Source organism: Lipophrys pholis (assembly GCF_963383615.2).
Source record: "Lipophrys pholis genome assembly, chromosome: 7".
In the NCBI taxonomy this organism is placed as follows: domain Eukaryota; kingdom Metazoa; phylum Chordata; class Actinopteri; order Blenniiformes; family Blenniidae; genus Lipophrys; species Lipophrys pholis.
In genome coordinates, this window is record NC_137638.1 from 22888535 (window position 1) to 22907861 (window position 19327).

Here is a 19327-nt window from a genome sequence, read left to right on the forward strand (position 1 = left end):
GATTTGGAAGGGAGGGGGAGAGGGGGAGAGAGGAAGAGAGGAGTGGATGGAGGGAGAGAGGCTGTGTGTGTGTGTGTGTGTGTGTGGGGGGGGGGGGGGGGGGGGGGGGGGGGTAGTGTTTGTGTGACACAGAGAGTGAGCGAGAAATAGAGGGAGTTAGAAGACGAGAGGAGTCCGTGTGCTCGTTTCACCTCCTGATCTGTTTTTTCCTGGAGGATCTATCAGCACAGGAGGCAAGAAGAAAGCAAAGTAAGAAGATAGTGGAACAAAGACACGCTCAAATCCTCTCCCATCACAAAATCCAGCATCATACAAGTAAGTGATTCTTCTGAATGATTCAATTTATTGATGCTTTAAGTACCCAGGAGTGTTTTTCACTCTATATTCAGATATTCACAATCTTTTCATTTGTGGGTAAAACACAAATTCTGATCTTTGCGTGATGATTTATAAGTTGTTCTTTTGTCATGCAATGTGAGTGGACACATGCGTGTGTGATGAAATCCATTTTTCCAACTTTGGACTTCCATTAAATCCTGTTCAAGACATTTTGCACGAGACTGTCAGGATATTTTCTGCAGCAGCACTGACTGATTCATGTAATGAGATGGGTTCCATTTCTGTTAATGCTCGGTTAAACTGTGAAAGGGATTGCAGTCACACAAGGTCTCGCTTTTTCTGGGTTTTTTCTCAGAGTGCTTCCTGAACTTTCATAAATAGATTATATATTTCTGCTTTCAACTAAGCTTCCATATTAAAAACTGCAAGAAAACATTGCATTGTTCTTCTCCTTTTCTTATCTAGCTGTGTTTTAAAGTATTCTGTCTGAATGGAAAAGGCTTTGAAGTCAGCATTGCTCCCTGTTCCATATGCATGAAGCTCGCTGCATCTGTGTACTTGTGTTGTGTCTTTCAGCTTTGGATGAGAATTATAACAAAGCACGAAAACATGATTAATGATGTGAGCACGGGATGCATGGTCAGATCCAGTTGTGCAGTGCAGATAATGGGACGGGTTTATAAATGAGGACATTGAAACTGTGTGAATGACGTGGAGACCTGTGTTTGAACCGTCTTCAAATGTATTCGATCTCAAAGTGGAACACAAACATGGGGCTGGGATGAGTGAGAATCTCCCCCTGCCCCAGTTTCCATCTCGGAAACGATACAACGGCAAGGAAATGAGAACAGCAGCTGGAAAACAGACGCATGGAAATGCACGTGCATGATGCAACAGCTCTCTCCTCCCTGGTGCCCGCGTGAACGAGCTTCCGCGCAAATTTCACAGTTCACAGGCTTTAATGATCCGATGCAGCCTGTCCATCATAGTGACTGGAGAGCACCTCAGTGGACCCGACAGTCAGACAGTAACTCCACTCCAGACGTTTTCAGGATCACAAGGAACACAAAAGGGAGCTTGTTTGATCTAAAATTGCTCAAGGGTTATTTTTAGCCACATCTGTGACTTGGCATATGCTCAGTGTGATAAGGGCTTTAAATAACAATAACCCTCTGGTGATAAGAAGCTGGGGTTGGAGACAAATAAACATGTAATAATAAGTCAGCAAGATATACCGGAGCAGATATAATGAGAACAAACTCCAGACGAATGAAAATTACTGCCGAAAAACAATTTTGCACACACTAGAAAGGCTTCATCAGTTCAGAGGAGGGAAGGTGACAGCTAATGAAACAAGCACAGGGCTGACCAATTGATTACTCCCAGCCCGGTACTCAAGGCTGTGTGCAGCAGTCTGGATCGAGCTGCTGATGGGCCACTGAGGAGATATGATCGTACATCACCTGCTGCTGGTGCTTAAAACCTAACGTGTCTGCCGAAACAGTCCCTGAGCTGTTTAAAGGTCTCCCCTGAGCTACGGGGAGTTCACTTTAATAAGCTGATTCGGAAGGCAGTTTTAGCACAAAAGCAGAAATGCACATTTGGTTGAAATTGTTGCTGACAGGTGCAGAAATGTTTTTGTTCGTGGCCATTTCTTTGAAAATCACTTGGTGAAGATTGAGGGAGGCGTCGGGCGTGCGGTTGCTGGGAGACTGCTGTAGGTGGATTATGAAATGTGCAAGGAAAGTAGGGGCCAGTCACTCAGCTGGGAACATATTGTGTTGTATAATGATCGGAAATGTCAGTTAAGGGCCAGAAAGGGGAGGCTGTGGGGAAATAAATGAGCAAGACAGAGAGTGAAAGGCTGGGACACAGACCCCTAAATGAAAGGTTAATTTGATTCTGCCCGAGGTGCATTCAGCCGGAATATTTCTCAACCGCTGTTCAGTGTCAACTTCATGGCTCTTAAGTGGCACAGTTTAATCTCTCAGAGCGGATCGTTCCCATCTCCAGCGCTGCTAACACAATCCCAGATTACACCATGGTCTGACTGTCTGCTCTTATCTCCCACTTCTAAAAGCAGATTACGGAAATGGACGCCCCACTCTCAACTCCCTGCAACATCCAGATCTGTGAGGTGACCTGCGATTCCTTCCGCATCATGTGGGATATGACCCCCGAGGACACTGCCAGAGCCACACACTTCTTCATAGACCTGAGCCGCAAAGAGAACAGGGATCCAAACCGCTTCAAACACAGGGTCTGATCATTTAAATCTCCTGCATGACCCCCTACATACTCCTCACTCCCCTCTCGTAGGCTTCTGTACAGTGTTAAGAGGCCCAATGACCAGTTTCACGTGAATCGGTTTTCATTATGCACTTGTCTATTCGATACTTGTACTACGTGCTGGAGTGTCTCGCCTCAATAAGACAGAGAACTAGCTGGGTTAACAGGCTGGCTTGTGATACTCTGCCTTAGTCTGAGCACAGAACACTGTGGTTGCGCCCTTTCAGTCACTTCCAATACAAATGAAATGCAGAACGTGTGCCGTCAACAGCTTCGGGCCAGTGACTCACTCGTACATTGTTTTCTTTGAAACTGGACTCAAACTGACAAATCCAGCTGCAGCCGGGAGCCGCTTCCATGCTAATTACTTCCAACGCACAACGTTTTGAATTCTCAAATTAGCCATTAGATTGAATTAAACTCGGACAAGTTTGCAAAGAAGCAATCTGAACCATTTTGTTCCTCTTTGTTCAAATAAGTGCAGTAGTCAGAGTACATTCTTCTCTAACAGAGGTATTCTGTGCAACATTTACCTACCATCTATCTGCAAACACTGGTACTAGAGACGCTCATCACACAGCAAATAATTTCACATTATACACATATACATGTATTTCTGTTTAACACCTGCAGCATGAACCATGAAACTGACTTGTAACTTTGTTAGAATTTCTTTCCTTGCATTACAGAGCTGCTATTTGTTATGTATGTACCATTTTAATTTAGAATCTAAGTCTAAGAATCAGCATATTTTCTCCACAAATGTAAATTTCACAGATATGTGTTCCTTTTCTACTCATTTGTTTCTTTTATTGGTAGTTATACTACTCATAACATTCTCTTCCTCCCTTTAGAGCAGAGGCTTAATCTTTCCTGCAATTACAGTCCATTATTGGAGGCAGTATTCAGGAAGAGAACGTCAGCAGTGAGGCAGCAGGAGTGACTGACTTCTTCCTGAATGCAGTTATATTCCCTCTCTGATGCAAAAGGTGCCACAAACTTGCATCAGAGATGTTGCTATGGATATATGTCCCTCTGAGCCTGTTGTAATTAGCTGCGTTTCTTGGAGGCCTTCGACAAAACAAAGCCGCTGATTTGATTAGATGTATCCTGGTTACAGCTGCTGGAGATCAAACTGAAAATTTAAAAAAAATAATTAAAAAATCACACTACTAAGACAAAGAATACAGAGAGAGATGGCCAGATTAACAATTGCATTTACATTTGCTTTGAAATGTGAATGTTTCTCAGTATCACCACTTTCCTGCTGTTAACCTCCAGGATGTGCCGACCAAGCTGGTGGCCAAGGCTGTGCCTCTTCCCATGGCAGTGAGAGGCCACTGGTTCCTCAGCCCGCGGACTGAATACTGTGTGGCTGTTCAGACGGCTGTGCGCCAGGCAGACGGTGACTACCAGGTGTCAGAGTGGAGCCAGGTGGTGGAGTTCTGCACCGGGGGTAAGACGTGTCACGTCTTGCAATTATAGTACTGCTGATTGTGCGTGTTGTGTAATGTGGACGCTTTGCCTGAAAGGGGAAAATGCGCAGTGCCTACAAGAGGAGAAACCGGCTACATAAGAGCAATCATAGTCTCAGCATGGAGTAGCCATTAGTGCTCGAATAGGAGTTGAAATAATTAAATGAACTTTGCAGACTACGCTGTGGAACACCTTCAGCAGCTTCTCGACAAGGCCAAAGGCTCTGCGGGGAGGCTGCTCAAATTCTCCGTGTTTTATCGCAACCAGCACCCAGACTACTTCGACTACGTCAGGTCAGTCCTCCGTTCTTTCTTCTGATGTGTCCACAGCAACGCCATGCTACAATGATCTCTTCTTCCTGTCTTGAATTAGGAGGGAGTGTGGAGGACTGATGAGTCCAGCACTCAAAGACACCAGTGGGAGTCACGGCTCTCCCATCAATGGCAAACTGCATGGAGTCTTCTTCAGCTGCAACACGGAGTTTGACACAGGTCTCCCTCCCAAAGACTCTCCGTACGGGCCCCTTCGTTTTCAGATCCCGGCCGGGCACCTGCTGAACCCCAACATCAGCCTCTACTTTGCAGACTTCTACTGCATGTATACAGCCTACCACTATGTGGTGCTGGTGCTGGCTCCAGTGGGCACCGCTGGAGATGACTTTTGTCGCACACGTCTCCCCATGCTGGACTTGGCCTCCAACCCCTTTCTGACATACACTGCCCCCCAGAGGCCAGGGGAGGAGCCTCTGTATTGCCACGCCAGTGATGTCATCCTCGAGGTGCTTTTCACAGAGCCTGTTCACTTGGATCAGGGCAGCGTGGAGCAGATCAGTGGACACCACCAGCTCATGAGTCTGACTACAGCCAACGCCAAGAAGGACCCGAGCTGCAAAGTGTGCAACATCAGCGTGGGACGCTGAGGAAAAGACTTCACAAGGGCTGAGTTTGGAGTGACAGTTAAAAACAGTGTTGCAGCTTGACCAAAAAGTCCCACTCACCACAAGTTGGTGGACACTGTGGAAACAGACACTTCTGGAGTCCATGCTGCTTCTCTCTTTAACCCTTCCGGGACTAGATTAGTATGTTTAAAGTAGAAAACATTTAAAATGTGGACTGCAGAACCTCACCACGACCACAGCTGGAAATACAGTGAAGAGCACAAGAATTATGGAAGACATGTCAGGCTTCACAGGACGGGTGAACATTTCTGCTCTTTTATTTGTGGAGTCACACGAACTCTTATAAGGCATCTTCATGACGTTTAGGCAATAATTTTCCCATTTACATTTTTTTCTCCAATGTGTTTCGCTGGATTATTTTACCAACGTTTGAGTTTGAGGCCCATCATAAAAACGTAAATACAATTTTTAGCCAATAGAAATAATGAATTCAGCTTATAGTGATGCCCTGTGCATGAAGTCAGAATAACACCACTTTTCTCCAAAGAAACTAAAGTAGTTCTGTACTATGCCTCTTCATCTTCTACTTGTAGCGTCTTCACACAATACCGTTTCTCGTCACTTCAAAACATGTGATAAGGACCTTATCTGTGTGCCATGCTGCATTTTCACCGCAGAACCACACAATATGCGATCAGAGTAAAAGCTATTTGGGATTTTACACCTATGACGACAACAGTGGAGATGTATGTATTTCAAAGTTGGCTGCAGCAGTAACTTTCTGACTGCAAGCTTCAGCTCTGAAAACGGCCCTGAGCTAAGATTAGCGTCCTCCGCTACGGGGCTTCTGTTTCTCCCTGCCCAATAATCTCTGACCTATAAAGGAATCCCAGAAATGCAGGAGGTGAAAGGGATCCCTGCTCTGGACTACAAGGCCAATTCATACCAGGGTGACGAGCCAAAATGTTAGTCATGGCATTGGAGTGTGAAGTTTCAATGTTCTGCTTAAGGGATTATAAAACTTTGGGATAATATTAAATGCGAAAAATCGTATCTGCTTTTAAAATACATTTCAAAACACTATTTGATGGGGAAAACAAAGCAGGTAGAAGAAAATATCCCCTTTCAGAGATTGACGTAATACACGTGACAGAAATAGGGGTCACCTCTAGCCTCCAGTCAAAACTATGTCATGCCCTTTCACTTAGATTCTACCCACAGCAGAGATGTGAGTTCACACACACTGCAATATTGTAATTCTCCCCGTTGTTATTGTCCCAATAAGACTCGTTCTGTCCTCCTGGCAAATATCTCAAACAGAACTCGATCTTCCTTTTGGCATCCAGGACTTTAGGAATGGAAACGTCAAATTCAAAGATGTCTGTCTGAGGCCCTCCAAAGCGCTTCTGCACGTACGTGCAGGGCACGTCCTTGTAGCTCCGCCACGAGTCGAAGGTGATACGCACACGCACGTCCTTCTGGAAGCTGATGTTCTTGACCCGTACAGTCCCGTGGAGGGCCTGCTCATTGATGCTGCAGTTCTCCAGGATGACCATGCTCTCGGCCAGCTTGGCCCGAAAGGCCTGAAAATCGGCGGAGGGCTGCGGGAAACCCAGCTTGAGGCTCGTTCCCGGGCAGCAGGTGCTGACGGTGCAGCTGTAGCCATCCTCCGTCATACTCCCTAAACCTCGTAGCGATGGCAGAAGGTCAAGGTCGGACGGCCCTTCCCTCTCTGAAAACTCTCGCACAGCTGTAAGAGACAATCCCCTTGAGTCTGCAAAAACCACCCGTTTGTTCCTGATGGGGATCAAAATGTCCCCGTCGAAGTCATCCAGGAAGGGAGAGAACGGGGCATAGAGATAAGCTTCATTGAAGATTTCAGAGGATGGCTGTTCCGAAAGTGAAGAGCGGAGGCAGGGCCGCTGGGGCTTCAGGATGGGAACCCACACATGAGGACACAGTTGTTTACGCTGGTTCAAACACAGCCTGACAGCAATCTCCGCAAGTCCAGCCGACTGGGCCATCGACCCAAAGCCAACAGCCGGGTAGACACTAGCAGGAACCAGAGCGACTTCAATTAGAATCAACGGAGTGAGACTATAGCCTTATACTGTAATCTTTCAGGTGCATTAAGGAGTATAATTACAGGGTCAATGTGACCCAACACATTAAATGTGATATTCATTTCAATTCATATATTTAGCTTGAAGAAAGTGCTCACCTTGTGTTCGACATCTCCATAGTGTTTGTCTTGTGTTGAGTGATGGCGTTATTAGACTCTGGTCTTGATGGAAGCTCTAGAAAACCCAAACACAAGAGTAGCCTGTGTCAGTATTACAACAAATAACAAGTTAAAGAAAAATCTCAAGTTACTGTGAATATTTTAAACACCTTTATGTACAATTCAGCATTTCTAATGTCATTAAAATAGGATTAAGTTATTTAAAAATCCATGTTTAACTTACAAACTGCAGGGAGCAGCAGGTTGTTCTGTGTCGTCTCCGTCATCCATTTGCCCGCTTAAGAATCTGCCTCCACTTCCTATTTATACTACCTCTGCAAAGATGTCATGTTGTACTCCCCACCCTCTTCTCTGTCCCGACCAATCAAGCTTTGTGGTTTTGTGCACTTCAAATGTTTTCTCAATACTGATGTTGCTTACTTTACAAAAGCCCCCGTCATTTTTATGTATTTCTTTTCAGTTGAATGCTTCATCAGAACAGGATCAAACCGTGATGACAGGGTGAAGATTTGTGTAAAACGGGAGTGGCTGTGTCACCCGCTCAGCTCCGAGTCATTTCATGGATAACGCACATAATGTACAAAGTATGTAACCTCATCCTGCATTGTGGAAAGCATTCCAGTCATCCCGGCCTCTATTCTCAGACACGTCAACAGGCCGAGGCCGAGGCATCAGTCCAAGTTTGTGGTATCCGGCTGCTGCTTTAACTGGATCGCTGTCCCGCAGTCCATCAGCACGTACGATGCCGAGGAGAACCGGATGAATGACGACTCTCACCTGACGAGCAGGTCACTCAACCCAGGAAGCTTTTCCACAATCTCTCCATATAAGTACATTCACACACAGGACACAGGTCAAGTCAGACAAAGTTAGTGATATGCAGTCAAACTCTTATTGATGAGCTCAGATTAGGACTGTATGATTGTGCCTGCCAGCACATTACAATAAATTTGAAATGACTGTTCTAATTCAATGCTTTGTGCATTATTTATTAATATTCAATTAAATTAAAATCTGTTATACGGTGTTTTCATATAGTGAGGGTAAGGAAGTGGAGTTCAAGAGGAGGACATTCAGCCTAAAGTGCTCAGTTGTATCCAGCCGCCTTTCCCTCGGCTCCTTATTAGCTCCGATTACTGAGCATGTTTACGTGAAGCCAGACAATAGGCACTGATTGCTCCCGATGAAACTCCTACATAAGAACTCTCTCATGCAGGTTATTGATCTGAGAAGGTAACACTTTATATACATACCGTCAATATCAAGCTCACAACTGCACACAAAAGAAACGGGAACTTGAGGTGCACATAAAACACAGGGAGATGATTTATTACTGTTTACATCATATTAATATCTACAAATCAAAATGTGAATAACACCGATTAAAGAAAAACAAATGTTCAAATCTGCACGGGTATAAACATGTCTCTCATGAAGCAGGGGTTGTGATGCCAAATGAACTGATGAAATTTCACCTTCGGGTCATCTGATGTATCTCGTTATCGAGCAGGGGGAGAAAACGTCAAATAATGTGAATCATTTGGATATAGTAACAGGACGGGCGATGAATTAGGAGATGCGCTAGAAGGGGCTTAGCAGTCACACGGATCAACAAACTGGAATACATTAGAATTATGTAACCAAACTCATGTTGTGACATGATATGAACGACCCAAAAATAACACCCCCGCACTGCATAAAGCCCATCAAGTGAAGAGCGTCTCTCCACATCTGTCACGTCTCCTCACGAGTACTTTAAATGAACCGTGGTGCTCCAAACTTCTCGGCAACTTGCATCCCCATTCGACAGTCCTTCCAGACGGCCGCAGGGCAGAGGGTCGTGTTTTTCTGGTGTGATTCCAGCAAACTGAACGGCCTTTTTCTTAATGCGCCATTGTCCAAATAATAATAACACAGCGGACAAACCTGCAAGATCAAAAAACATGATGCGTTACTTGTGTGTGACCCAGAACTGAAGCAACGTGAATTACCATGTTCGACATATTGTTCTAATATTGTGAGTCATAACGAGACCAGGTTGTGTTGCCGAGAGACAATGAAGCCTGAGAAAGAAGTGAGAGCTAAAAATAAATCCACATGTCGCCACAAAGCAGCGGCTTATGTAAGATATGCAGATGTCGGTAAAAGAAGGTGCGAGGGCAGCGCTGGCTTAATGAGGAGGCCGATGCGGTCAACGATCATTGTTTCTTACCTCAACATTCAAATCAGCTGCACGGCTCCGCTCGACACAAGCGGTGCTATGGTTCGATACCGCATCAGGTGCTGAGAGCCCTCCTCAAGATCCACCACATACTCTCTGATAGAAGAGCCACAGGACAGATTCATCAATCATTTCAGGAGATAAGCGGAATCATCAAATGACTGTAAAAAGGGAAACACTGCCACCTGCTGGAGAGTGAAATAATAAGCCAAATGTTAAGAGATTGAAGGAGGTACCTCTGATCGTCTGTTTCCGGCTCGATCAAGATGTTTTCTTGTCTTTCTTTCACCCGCAGGAACACAAATGAGTCCAAGCAGGGCTCGGGAACTGCAAGTGCATGGGAATACATGCGAGAGTCAATATAGATGTCGACAGAAAAGCCACAGCGTGTCAGGGGTCAGTTGAGTGTGAGAGAACTTACCTGCTTTGAGCAAATCCAGTGTCTGCAGGTTTGGTGGCATGCGCTTCAATGCTACAGCTTTCAGGTAGGTTTCTGTGTTGGCATAGTACCTGCAGGACAGATCGACTACTTTAGATCTCTAGTACCATTTTAAAACAAACGCCTCAAACCTTTGTCTTTTTTAAAACACTTACTCTTTGGCAAAAGCAAATTCCTCCGGTGAAAGCAGCGACGGAGCTCCTTCACCTCGGGATTTTTCACGCTCCAAGACATGTGGGAAAAACTTCTCGATCTGGACAAGCAGTCAAAAGGAATGAGCCAACAGACTGACCGACAGTCTTCAGGGATTTCTTTTTTTTTGTTTGTTTTGTTTTGTGGATTTTCGTGCGACGCTGACTGACCTTTTGCAGACGAGAGCGCAGATAGCTGCTCAGGACAAAACGGATTCTGTCTATTTCCATGCGGTGGATGCTGGCCTTTGCATCGCCTTTCTTCACCCGCTGCAAGTTCGACTCCTGATGGTGGAAAAAAAAAATAAAAAAATCACAAACACAAAAAAGAAGCTACAATCCAGCTGAGATAAACTACCAACATTTAAATGTTTATTTATGACTATAAATGTACTGCATCTCTGGTACTGTGGAGGCAAGCTCTAACATATAATAATGCTAAAGCAAACTCAGGGAGCCGCACAGAGACAGATTTCCTGTCATGACCCCTACATTGGGAAATCATAAGACTTTTAAGTAGGATTGTATTCGGTAGAGCAGTTCGTTATTACATTAGCAGTAGAGCATAGTTAATCTGGCAGACACTTGTTCGTAGAAGTTTGTAGTTTTTCACACATATGCAACAACAAATGTTTTGTTTAAAGAGAGACAACTATCAGTGTAGAGATGTGAAGGCTCATATTCCGCAAATGACAAATACTAGAAATCATATTGAGAAAACATTTAAAAACAAAAAGTTAAAGGGTGCACATGGAACCATTGTGATAAGTATTTTATGAAGAAGTCTTCACTAAGTGAAATGCAGACATGTTTATTTCAGGGATAAACATTGGCGGACTGTAACTCCTTTTAAAGGAGCAAGTCCACATTTTAAATCACTGCTTGCTTGGCTCCTTTGCTGTCAGCTTCATATTTGTGGAACTATTTGCCTTCCATCATCTTTCTCCCACAGTGAACACACGTTTAGTTACCATGTGAGTCAGCTGCTCCATCACACACTCCACCACCTCAGACTTGCTCTCCAGCAGCTCCGGGGAGAACTTCTCATTCAGCCAGGCCTGCAAACAAACAAATAAACAAACAAATAAAGAAAGAGTAGCGTTGAGGCTCCGGCAGGTTAAACGTCACACTTCATCCAGGTGAAGCCACTTTACTTCTTCCAGGTTGGAAATGAGCTCCGCCGGGGTCATAATCTCCTCCTGGCTGTCATCTTGCTCCAGGTCGCCGCTGTCATTAGGTAAAGATTCCGACATTGTTCGCTGTGTGGAGAAACACTACGACCGAAAAACAAATGAGGAAAACTAGAGAAGCGTCTTGTCTCTTCGCGCCACAACAGGTCCTCTCGCGAGACCTTAAAAATGTATTTTCACCCCGAGGTTTGTATGGAAGGCAACGCCATTTGCCGTCTGTGTAAAATGTACTCCGAAAATCCAAGATTTAAGCATATATATTGCAGATTGTGAGCATCAAGGCTTTGCTTATATCATATTTAGCATCAGTGTTTATCTTTCCTTTAGAAGTTGAACAGAGTTTGTGTTCACCAGCTCCTCTATACGAGTAGTACTTCCTGAAATACTAAACTCAGGACAAAATCAGCAAAATTCATGCTGCATATAAACAGTAGTTCGTGTAAACATTAGACTGTCGCCGCCTGTTGGAGCGACGTGCCAGTAATGTGGTCCCCTCTATGCTCTATATGTTGTCCTAACTCACTGAATTTTCAACAAATTTGGAAATGACATTGTTTAAAAATCATACCACAGCCCAAATCTTAATTTCTTTGTTCATGTTAATGGCCATTGTTGATATAGAATTCCATTTTGCTGCCTGTTTCGCCCACATGGGAATTAATACATGTGTTTATTAATGATTTTTGTGCTCCGTTTAGCAGATAATGTGAACAATAAGAAATGATTTAGAGCCGTTTAGTGTCAAAACAGCTGGGCTTCTTCTTAACAGGTGGAAGTGAGAGTATATGTGTACAGTCACGTATATGCTTGCATGTACATTACGACTCAGTAGTGGGAGGACTGGGGGAGAAAGGTATAGTACTATGTGCTTGATGAGACTTTGCTGCAACAACTAAAATATATCCACTGGGACAAATAAAGGAATATCTTAGAATATCGTATCTTAAGAGTAGATGAAACACATCCTCCACTGATATATCAGCTTCTTGCATCTTTTTTGTGAGGTAAATGTTCGTGTTTCCTGAAATACTAAAACTCAGGGAAATCCAACTGTGAGAATAAACCTTCACCATCAGAGCAGAAGTATGAGAATTATACTTTATGTTTAATAAATCAGCTTGCACTTTTTTATTTATTTATAGTTTTCACTTTAAATGCATTTATTATAAACAAATAATTACAACGGGTATCTGTTTCAACTCAGTTATTTCATAATTTTAGAGACTGAGAGGGCAGCAGCTGATTAATATCAACAAATAGTAATAGCATGACTACAGAGACAAGGATTTGTGCCCCCCCAAAAAAACAACATGATGTGGACTTTGTAGAGCTGAGTTGTATGGTACATTAAGAATAAACCCCAAAACAAATTCTGCAGTCAAAAGTTTGAATAAGCACTGAAAAATAATCTGAACAAATGAACATTATTGCTCTGGAACAATTGGACAACTCGATGAACTGAAAACATTAAGCAATATGTTAAATATTGTTGTATTTGTTAATATACTTCTTTATTTACAACATAAATAAACATATAGATAAAGGTCATGCAGAAACCAAATATGTGGCATAGGAGGATCATGTGGTACATATTTTGATAAAAACTGCATTTTAGACAGCACATTTCCACCTGTTCTTCCATGAAAATCAGCAACATATCAAATGGTTGATTGTTAAATGTATTACTTATCAACTCATAATTCATATCAAGAACGTGGGAATAAGGACCCTGTAAATAAAGACATCAGTTTACATGATACAGATTTGTAACAATTGGCACAAGTGTAATTTACATTTTGTGAGTAGTTTATTTTTCCAAATGCACTCATTATGTGGACAACGGAAGAAAAAAAAAGTTCCTCTAATCCTATAAACATCTCCAAATGTCACTGCTGCTTACTGATTACAGCTTGTGAGGGTAAATGTGGTTTATTGCAGGTATGGTATATCCACTATGGGAATTATATAGAGGAATGGCGTACGGATATGGATAGACAGCTGAACCAAAGACAGCTGGACCGACGGGGACGTGACGGTACATCAGCTGAGACTGAGGTAGTCTCACTCGGTTGGTGAGACACGCAGGGTGTAAGAGAGGCTGACACCGAGAATCTCTCCCCGACTTGTCGTAGCTCGGCAGGGCGGCATTGGGGTGAATCACATTCTGCTGAACAGGAGGAGCTTTTTGTTGGGCTGTCCGGCATTTCTCCCTCTTCTCTGTCTGGTGGGGCCACTGGGTCCCGCTGTGTAGCCTCTTTGTACAGGTCTGAGAGTCAACCTGCTGCAGCAACCGACTTGGGTACATTTTATAACTGGGTCGTATTGGAGCGGGCCGTAGGAGCTGCACCGACTTGGAGGCGACTTTCGTGAAACTCGAAGTAGAGGTGGTAGAAGAGAAGGGGGACAAAGATTGAAGAGGATAAGAGAAATATTTGTGAGTTCCTTTATGGTAAGGCCTCCAGGCAGAGTCTTGATTCAGTTGTTTCACCGAGTCGGGAGACAGTGGTCGGGCTCTGACTGGAGTTACGTTGTTATACCGTCCCGGGGGGTCTTTGGATGTCTGTCTTGTTCTTATAGCCTTGCCTTCTTCACTGCAAACGGACGTGTCTTTGACAGTCAGTTCTGAGCTCGACGCAGGTTTGTATTTACTAGTTGCTGCACCATCGTCTGACGAGACAGATACGGGGGAGGGGCTGCGTGAAGACGAGGAGGACAAGGGCAACGGTGAGCCTTCAGAATTCCTGCTGGAAGGAGCCCGGGCGGGAGACTGAGAGCGGTGGATGACGGACGGTCGGTCTTTGTCCTCACTCTCAGAGCTTCTTGGCAAGCGAAGGCTCGCCTGAGCCATTCGCTTCTTCTTCTCCAGGGGAGAGATGACTTCCCCTGCTGCAGGTGGGATGTGAGTAATCCAGGGAGTGGATGTCGGGGCCTGGAGGATGTGTGTGTAGACAGAGGCGCAGAGGTCAGTGCTGGCTCTTTTCGGCTGGTTGCTCTTGGAGGCGGGTCTGTCAGACGAGGCGGCCCAGAGAACAGAGTGGGGATGTATCATCGCCTCACTTGGGCAAGCAGCTTCAGGACTTTGAAGGAATAACTGCAAGACAATACGCAGGATTTGTTTTATGTACAAACAATCAGCAATGCAGAATGAACCCTTTTTTTTTCTTGTCTTTTGCATACCTCCGGCTCGATGTCTACATGAGTCTTTTTCCTCTTCCCATCAGCCTTGTATACCTTTCCATCTAAGTTTCTCTTGTATGGCTTTCGGGGTTTGCTTGGAGGCAACGGCTTGTCCTCCTCTCCTTTCAAGTGTCTCTCGAACGGCAGCACCAGCCTATAATGACACATTTTGCTTTTAGAATTCCACACTACACCTTAATCAATGTTACTTTTTTATTGTAAAACTTTGTGAACGTCACACTACTGTAAGGAAGGTAAACCAGGATCAGTCCCACCTTTCATAGTGTCTGCGTGTGCAGGTAGCAGCACTGGTGCTTCCTGGGCTTCCTCCTAACTCATCGTACACTTTCTTCCACAGACGTCGAACTGTCACCTACACAGACAAAGCATTTACAAACGCTCAAGTTCATGATAGTGACAGTTGATGTGTGAAAGTGACAAATGACTTTTTATATACGATACAGAAACAAAAAGGCAACAGGTCGGACATCAACTTAGACAAACTGTGTTTGGAAGGTGTGCGGTGCTGTTCTGTTTAGTTCCTGAAATTCTGCTGTATTTAGTCATGTCTTTATTTAGTTTTATTGTAATATTGCTTTGCATCGGATCCAAAAAGGCTGTGGCTGGTTATTAAACGGCTGACTTTCAGTACGGAAACAAAACTCTCATTTGTGAGCGTGTGTATGCGTGGGCAGGCAGCTGCAATTGCCTTGTGTGTTTACAGCCCGGGACGCGACGGTCAACTCTGGCAGAGTTCAATGCGAGGTTCACTCTCAGAACTCGTCCCACAGCGTGAGCTTCAAAGACCGATCAGCAGAGCTTTGAGAATCGTCGAGAGCTCAGAAGCTTAGATGTTAAAAGCGGCCATGTCAAAGCACCTGAGCGACTGCTATTTGAAAAATGAAAGAAAGAAAGAAAAATAAATCACAAATACATTTGGCATCGATAGAACTTACTGAATCATAGCCTCCCAGTTTATCAACAGCCCTGTAGATCCGCCACAGGTTGACTGAAGAGAGAAAACAAGTAAAAACCCGAAGCTTTAAACTGAAAAGAATTGATGAGCCAGCATGGCGCTGGTAAACGTTCAACTCACTCTGCTTGAAGCCCAGATGTGGAATTCGTTCTATCGGTGTGTCTTTGTTCTTCATGAAAGAGTGTAAACTTGAAATGAATGCCTTCTCCTCCATCTGCACCACACCGGGTCTCACTTCTTCCTCGCATTTGGCGACGGAGTCTTCAATCTCAATAACAGACAGGGAGGCCTGATGTCGAGAGGACAAATACATCAGAGAGGAGATATGACTAAGTTCACCACTGCACTAAGTGAAAACCTGGCGTATATGTTGATTTCATAGAATAGGGTGGAAGGTTGGGGGGGGGGGGGGGGGGGGGGGCACAGAGATATGTCTTGAACGCCTCATTGTTGAAATGAAACTTCAAAATCGGAGAGTGTGTTTTCACCACGGCTTTCAATAGATAACCGCTACATTTCCTGTCTGGACAGAAAGCAGCAGACTTCTGGGGTTTTCGGTCTCGAGTTGTCTGTCGCCGGTGTCACTTTGAAACATGAGCTTCACCCGAAAGGGGAGTTTGGTGTCAAAAACAAAACCCACTTTTGACTCAGACATTTCTCAAAAACAATCCTGAATAGCTAAGACTTTAAAAACAAAAAAAATCTGCCTCTGTGTGCTCAGCATCTGAACGGAGGTGAGTCAAGTGTTCGCTATAAATTCCAATAAATCACAATGTCAATATTTGTGGTTTTCAAAAAAGGAGAAATGAAAGCGTGAAGACATGCAGGATAAGAAATGATGAGTTCAAACTATTTGAAGAGAACTGCAGAGGATTGAAACTAAAACACCATGCAGTTTCTATTTACTAACACCCATGGTACTACTGTATAAGAAAATGTAATCAGCGGAAGCAAACAGTTTTGAATGTAAATGATGTACTGTAAGTAGTGAGAAGAAGTCATGGCATTTATTTCTCATGTGCTGTGCCTCATGCAGTTAGTCATTTTGGTTTCTGCAGTGAAATTGAAAATTTCAGAATTCACGTCACACACTTGAATGTGAAGTTTCGCATGGCGCCTGCGTTGAAGAATTTCAGTCAATATTTCACTCTGAATCAGCCTACGTGGAAGCTGCTATATCCACGGCTTTCATTGCACAACAAAAGAGCTCGAGGCGGTTTCATATTGAATGAAGTTCCTCTATGTGGTTCCTGGTTCCGAGAAGCAAACTTCTAGAGTGACTAATAGTGAAGGTGCAGGCCTCTAACCGAGATAGCACCCACTGAGTCACAGTTCACTGGCTTCACATTGTAGTTCCCAGCTAACTGCCTGCACTTCTGACTTTCCGCTGTTGTTCTGTCGAGAACGTCTCAGCGAGCAGCTTTTCCCATTGCATGTGTCGCGTTTGGATTGACGGGGTGCATCTCAGCCGAGCATCGTCTGTCACAAAACCGTTAAAGAGCGGCGATCACATCTCAATGGCATCAAATTCATTGTTATTCAAAATATGTCAGTCGAGTTTCAGTCATTGTTTTTTTTTTTCTTTCTTCTTTCTACAGAGCTGATTCACAAAAGTTTCAGGTTTATGCATTGGTGGTTGCCTGCAGGAAGCGTCTGCACTCAAACCCCCAACGTGAAGCCCCCCCCCCCCCCCCCCCCGTCTTGAGCTAGAGCTCACAGGACACCACAGAGTGGACGTCTTTCAGTCAGTAATTCAGTTGAATTTGACATATTGGTTGTTTTTTTGTTGTTTGGAAACCTGTGTGGGTGGTATTGATGTCATTGTGTTGATTATGCGATTCTTGCGATGATTGTTGGTGGCGTTCTGGACCGATGCTATCGGCAGGCCAGCGGTCACCACAGAAACCACCGCGCTTTCAACACACGTCAACCTTGGAAATTTCATGGCCTAATTTGCGTCTCATATTGTACTTTATGTTTCAGTTACCAGAACAGTGGCTGCCGCTGCGGGTGTGTGTGCGTGTGTGCATGTGTGTGTGTGTGTGTGTGTGTGTGTGTGTGTATTTCACATGTTATGAAATACAGCAGTGAGTGAAATGTGAAGCAGGGCCAACACATCACCGCTAAAACTGAAATGTCCATCAAGCAATCAGCACATCAAAAAGAGCACTTTCTGAAAGTCGACTGAAAAGGGGAAATGAAAAGGCACATTACTCATTCTGAGTAGTCATGTCTGTAGTCCCCGATTAACTGTAACTGATGCAAACTGGAAGGCCCAATTATTTATCAGCAGTGACTGAAGGCAATACCTGCTCCACTCTCGTCTTCTCTCCGTCACGGTTCGGCGTCGATGCCTCACTTTGGTCGTCTTGGGCTTGAAATGCAAACACATTTACAAAGAAATGACTTGAGCAGAGAGAAAAGAAACAAGCCAGGTTGCTATGCAAATCTCAATTCAAAGAAGCGAAGGAGCCCAGCACTTCTTCATTTCAAGAAAAATGACAATGCAGTCTTTCACAAGGTCAAACCCAGTTCTCTGGAGAGATTTCAAAACTGACTGCCGGGAAAATGTAAACATATAAAGGTATAATTTAGTAATCTGCATGATCAGCTGATCAACACAAAATCACAAAACAAAAGAAAAAACCAAAACGTAGCACATATTGTCAACTGGGTGTGATATAAAACCACAGGTTCGTAAACCACTTCCTGCTCATCGGCGCAGCCATGTGCTGCACTGTATCATATTGTAACTAAGTATTGAGCAAGATTTTCTCTTTGAAAGCTGCAACTGCAGTGAAGCAACAAACCTCCAAGTACCTCTAATATCACTATGCAATACTTCAAAATACAGACGCCAGATATTACGTCTGCAAACAAAAAATGATCAATTCATAGAGTTGTGTGGGCAAAGTCTCGTAACCTTCAGAGTGATCTTTTGGTAAAAACCCCTGAAAAAGTGCTCACGGGCACGTTTTCTGTTCCCAACGACGAGGAGATGGAATTTGCACCCTCTCCCATAAAATACAGCAACTTTAAGCAATTTAAGATGAGCAGAGTCCAAAAATAATTAATAGAATTCGATCACATAATTCCCTGCTAGGGAGAGTGAACTTTTAATTTGACAAGCCCGAGAACAGTCTGTCTTTAGAAGAGTAAAGCGCTTCATCTTGTGAGCCCTCCGCCCTGCAGTGATGTCAGTACGGTGTAAAAACCAATACGCTTCTCTTTTGAGATGGCTCGTTTCCTGTGCTATGGCTTGAATCTTTCATTCTGCTTTCAGGAGCTCTCAACTTCTCTATTTTGGTTTTCTGTTCAACAAATATTTGTTCGTGTATTGTTCTGCCATAAAATATTTACGGCTGTTTGATTTGTGTAACTAAAAGACACGTTCACTTGGAGTGATGTACTGAAATATGGACCCGAGAGAAGGGCAAAGATTAATTTGGACAAGCATAAGATAAAAGCTTACAAAGAATTTCCAAGTGCAGGAGCAATGTCTAAAAAAAAAAAGAAAGTATGATGTACATAAGTTACATTGACAAAAGTAGATTTAATTCAGTTCCTCATATATGCAATAAAAAAAATCTCATTCAAAGCATTGTTCTTTTTTTAAAATTGTATTTTAATAAGCTCAAAGTAACTTAAATGTTTGACTGTATTCCACATGTTCTAAAGGAAAAAGACAAACTGTAAATAAGTTAAAGTAAAAGCTCCTCAATGACTTTAAAGTTGATTCTCACCCATTTCCAGAAGCGGTCCTTCAGTCTCTGGCTCATCGGTGTTTGGTGACTGTAATTCATGCGATGCTCTCTTCAACTCGACACCACGAAATAGGAAGGTGTTTCCACAGGGCAGTTTCATTGGTTGACGGATGACACCGCAGCAA

At 43.8% G+C, this 19327-nt stretch overlaps 4 protein-coding genes across 5 annotated transcripts; 1 reads left to right on the plus strand and 3 right to left on the minus strand.

The window, feature by feature from the left end:
- Positions 1 to 128: 128 nt before the first annotated feature.
- phyhip (phytanoyl-CoA 2-hydroxylase interacting protein) lies at positions 129 to 6045 on the plus strand. 2 transcript variants are annotated; one of them, XM_080467784.1, is made up of 5 exons: positions 129 to 315; positions 2420 to 2599; positions 3910 to 4084; positions 4280 to 4397; positions 4477 to 6045. In XM_080467784.1, exons 2-5 carry the CDS (start codon positions 2432 to 2434, stop codon positions 5021 to 5023), a joined length of 1008 nt encoding a protein of 335 aa, XP_080323910.1. In that variant the 5' UTR covers positions 129 to 315; positions 2420 to 2431; the 3' UTR covers positions 5024 to 6045. The 2 variants fall into 2 exon arrangements, with proteins under 2 accessions (XP_080323910.1, XP_080323911.1); XM_080467785.1 differs by having other exon boundaries at positions 142 to 315; positions 2423 to 2599; positions 4477 to 5573.
- ppp1r3c2b (protein phosphatase 1 regulatory subunit 3C2, duplicate b) lies at positions 5291 to 7517 on the minus strand. The gene is made up of 3 exons (XM_080467786.1): positions 7468 to 7517; positions 7224 to 7325; positions 5291 to 7054 (listed from the first exon to the last, which is right to left on the minus strand). The coding sequence occupies exons 1-3, from the start codon at positions 7512 to 7514 to the stop codon at positions 6214 to 6216; spliced, it is 990 nt and encodes a 329-aa protein (XP_080323912.1). The 5' UTR covers positions 7515 to 7517; the 3' UTR covers positions 5291 to 6213.
- A 949-nt stretch (positions 7518 to 8466) lies between these two features.
- On the minus strand, positions 8467 to 11744 carry gins4 (GINS complex subunit 4 (Sld5 homolog)). Its single transcript, XM_080467787.1, has 8 exons — positions 11250 to 11744; positions 11067 to 11153; positions 10267 to 10380; positions 10060 to 10157; positions 9887 to 9975; positions 9702 to 9792; positions 9457 to 9561; positions 8467 to 9170 (listed from the first exon to the last, which is right to left on the minus strand). The coding sequence occupies exons 1-7, from the start codon at positions 11346 to 11348 to the stop codon at positions 9465 to 9467; spliced, it is 675 nt and encodes a 224-aa protein (XP_080323913.1). The 5' UTR covers positions 11349 to 11744; the 3' UTR covers positions 8467 to 9170; positions 9457 to 9464.
- Positions 11745 to 12392: 648 nt separating this feature from the next.
- arid5a (AT-rich interactive domain 5A) lies at positions 12393 to 19302 on the minus strand (the record flags this gene model as incomplete). The annotated part of the gene is made up of 7 exons (XM_080468404.1): positions 12393 to 14376; positions 14463 to 14616; positions 14738 to 14835; positions 15419 to 15471; positions 15559 to 15727; positions 17748 to 17812; positions 19182 to 19302. 7 exons carry the CDS (start codon positions 19300 to 19302, stop codon positions 13189 to 13191), a joined length of 1848 nt encoding a protein of 615 aa, XP_080324530.1. The 3' UTR covers positions 12393 to 13188.
- Between the last annotated feature and the right edge of the window lie 25 nt (positions 19303 to 19327).

Excerpts from the sequence above, each read along its gene's own strand:
- phyhip (XM_080467784.1), top strand. The coding sequence starts at position 2,432 with ATGGACGCCCCACTCTCAACTCCCTGCAACATCCAGATCTGTGAGGTG. Across the intron at positions 2,600-3,909 it reads CAAACCGCTTCAAACACAGG|GATGTGCCGACCAAGCTGGT; the intron begins GTCTGATCATTT and ends GTTAACCTCCAG. Across the intron at positions 4,398-4,476 it reads GACTACTTCGACTACGTCAG|GAGGGAGTGTGGAGGACTGA; the intron begins GTCAGTCCTCCG and ends GTCTTGAATTAG.
- ppp1r3c2b (XM_080467786.1), bottom strand. The coding sequence starts at position 7,514 with ATGGATGACGGAGACGACACAGAACAACCTGCTGCTCCCTGCAGTTT. Across the intron at positions 7,326-7,467 it reads CCTGCTGCTCCCTGCAGTTT|GCTACTCTTGTGTTTGGGTT; the intron begins GTAAGTTAAACA and ends ATACTGACACAG. Across the intron at positions 7,055-7,223 it reads ATGGAGATGTCGAACACAAG|TGTCTACCCGGCTGTTGGCT; the intron begins GTGAGCACTTTC and ends GGTTCCTGCTAG.
- gins4 (XM_080467787.1), bottom strand. The coding sequence starts at position 11,348 with ATGTCGGAATCTTTACCTAATGACAGCGGCGACCTGGAGCAAGATGAC. Across the intron at positions 11,154-11,249 it reads TCATTTCCAACCTGGAAGAA|GCCTGGCTGAATGAGAAGTT; the intron begins GTAAAGTGGCTT and ends GTTTGTTTGCAG. Across the intron at positions 9,793-9,886 it reads ACTGGATTTGCTCAAAGCAG|TTCCCGAGCCCTGCTTGGAC; the intron begins GTAAGTTCTCTC and ends ATGCACTTGCAG.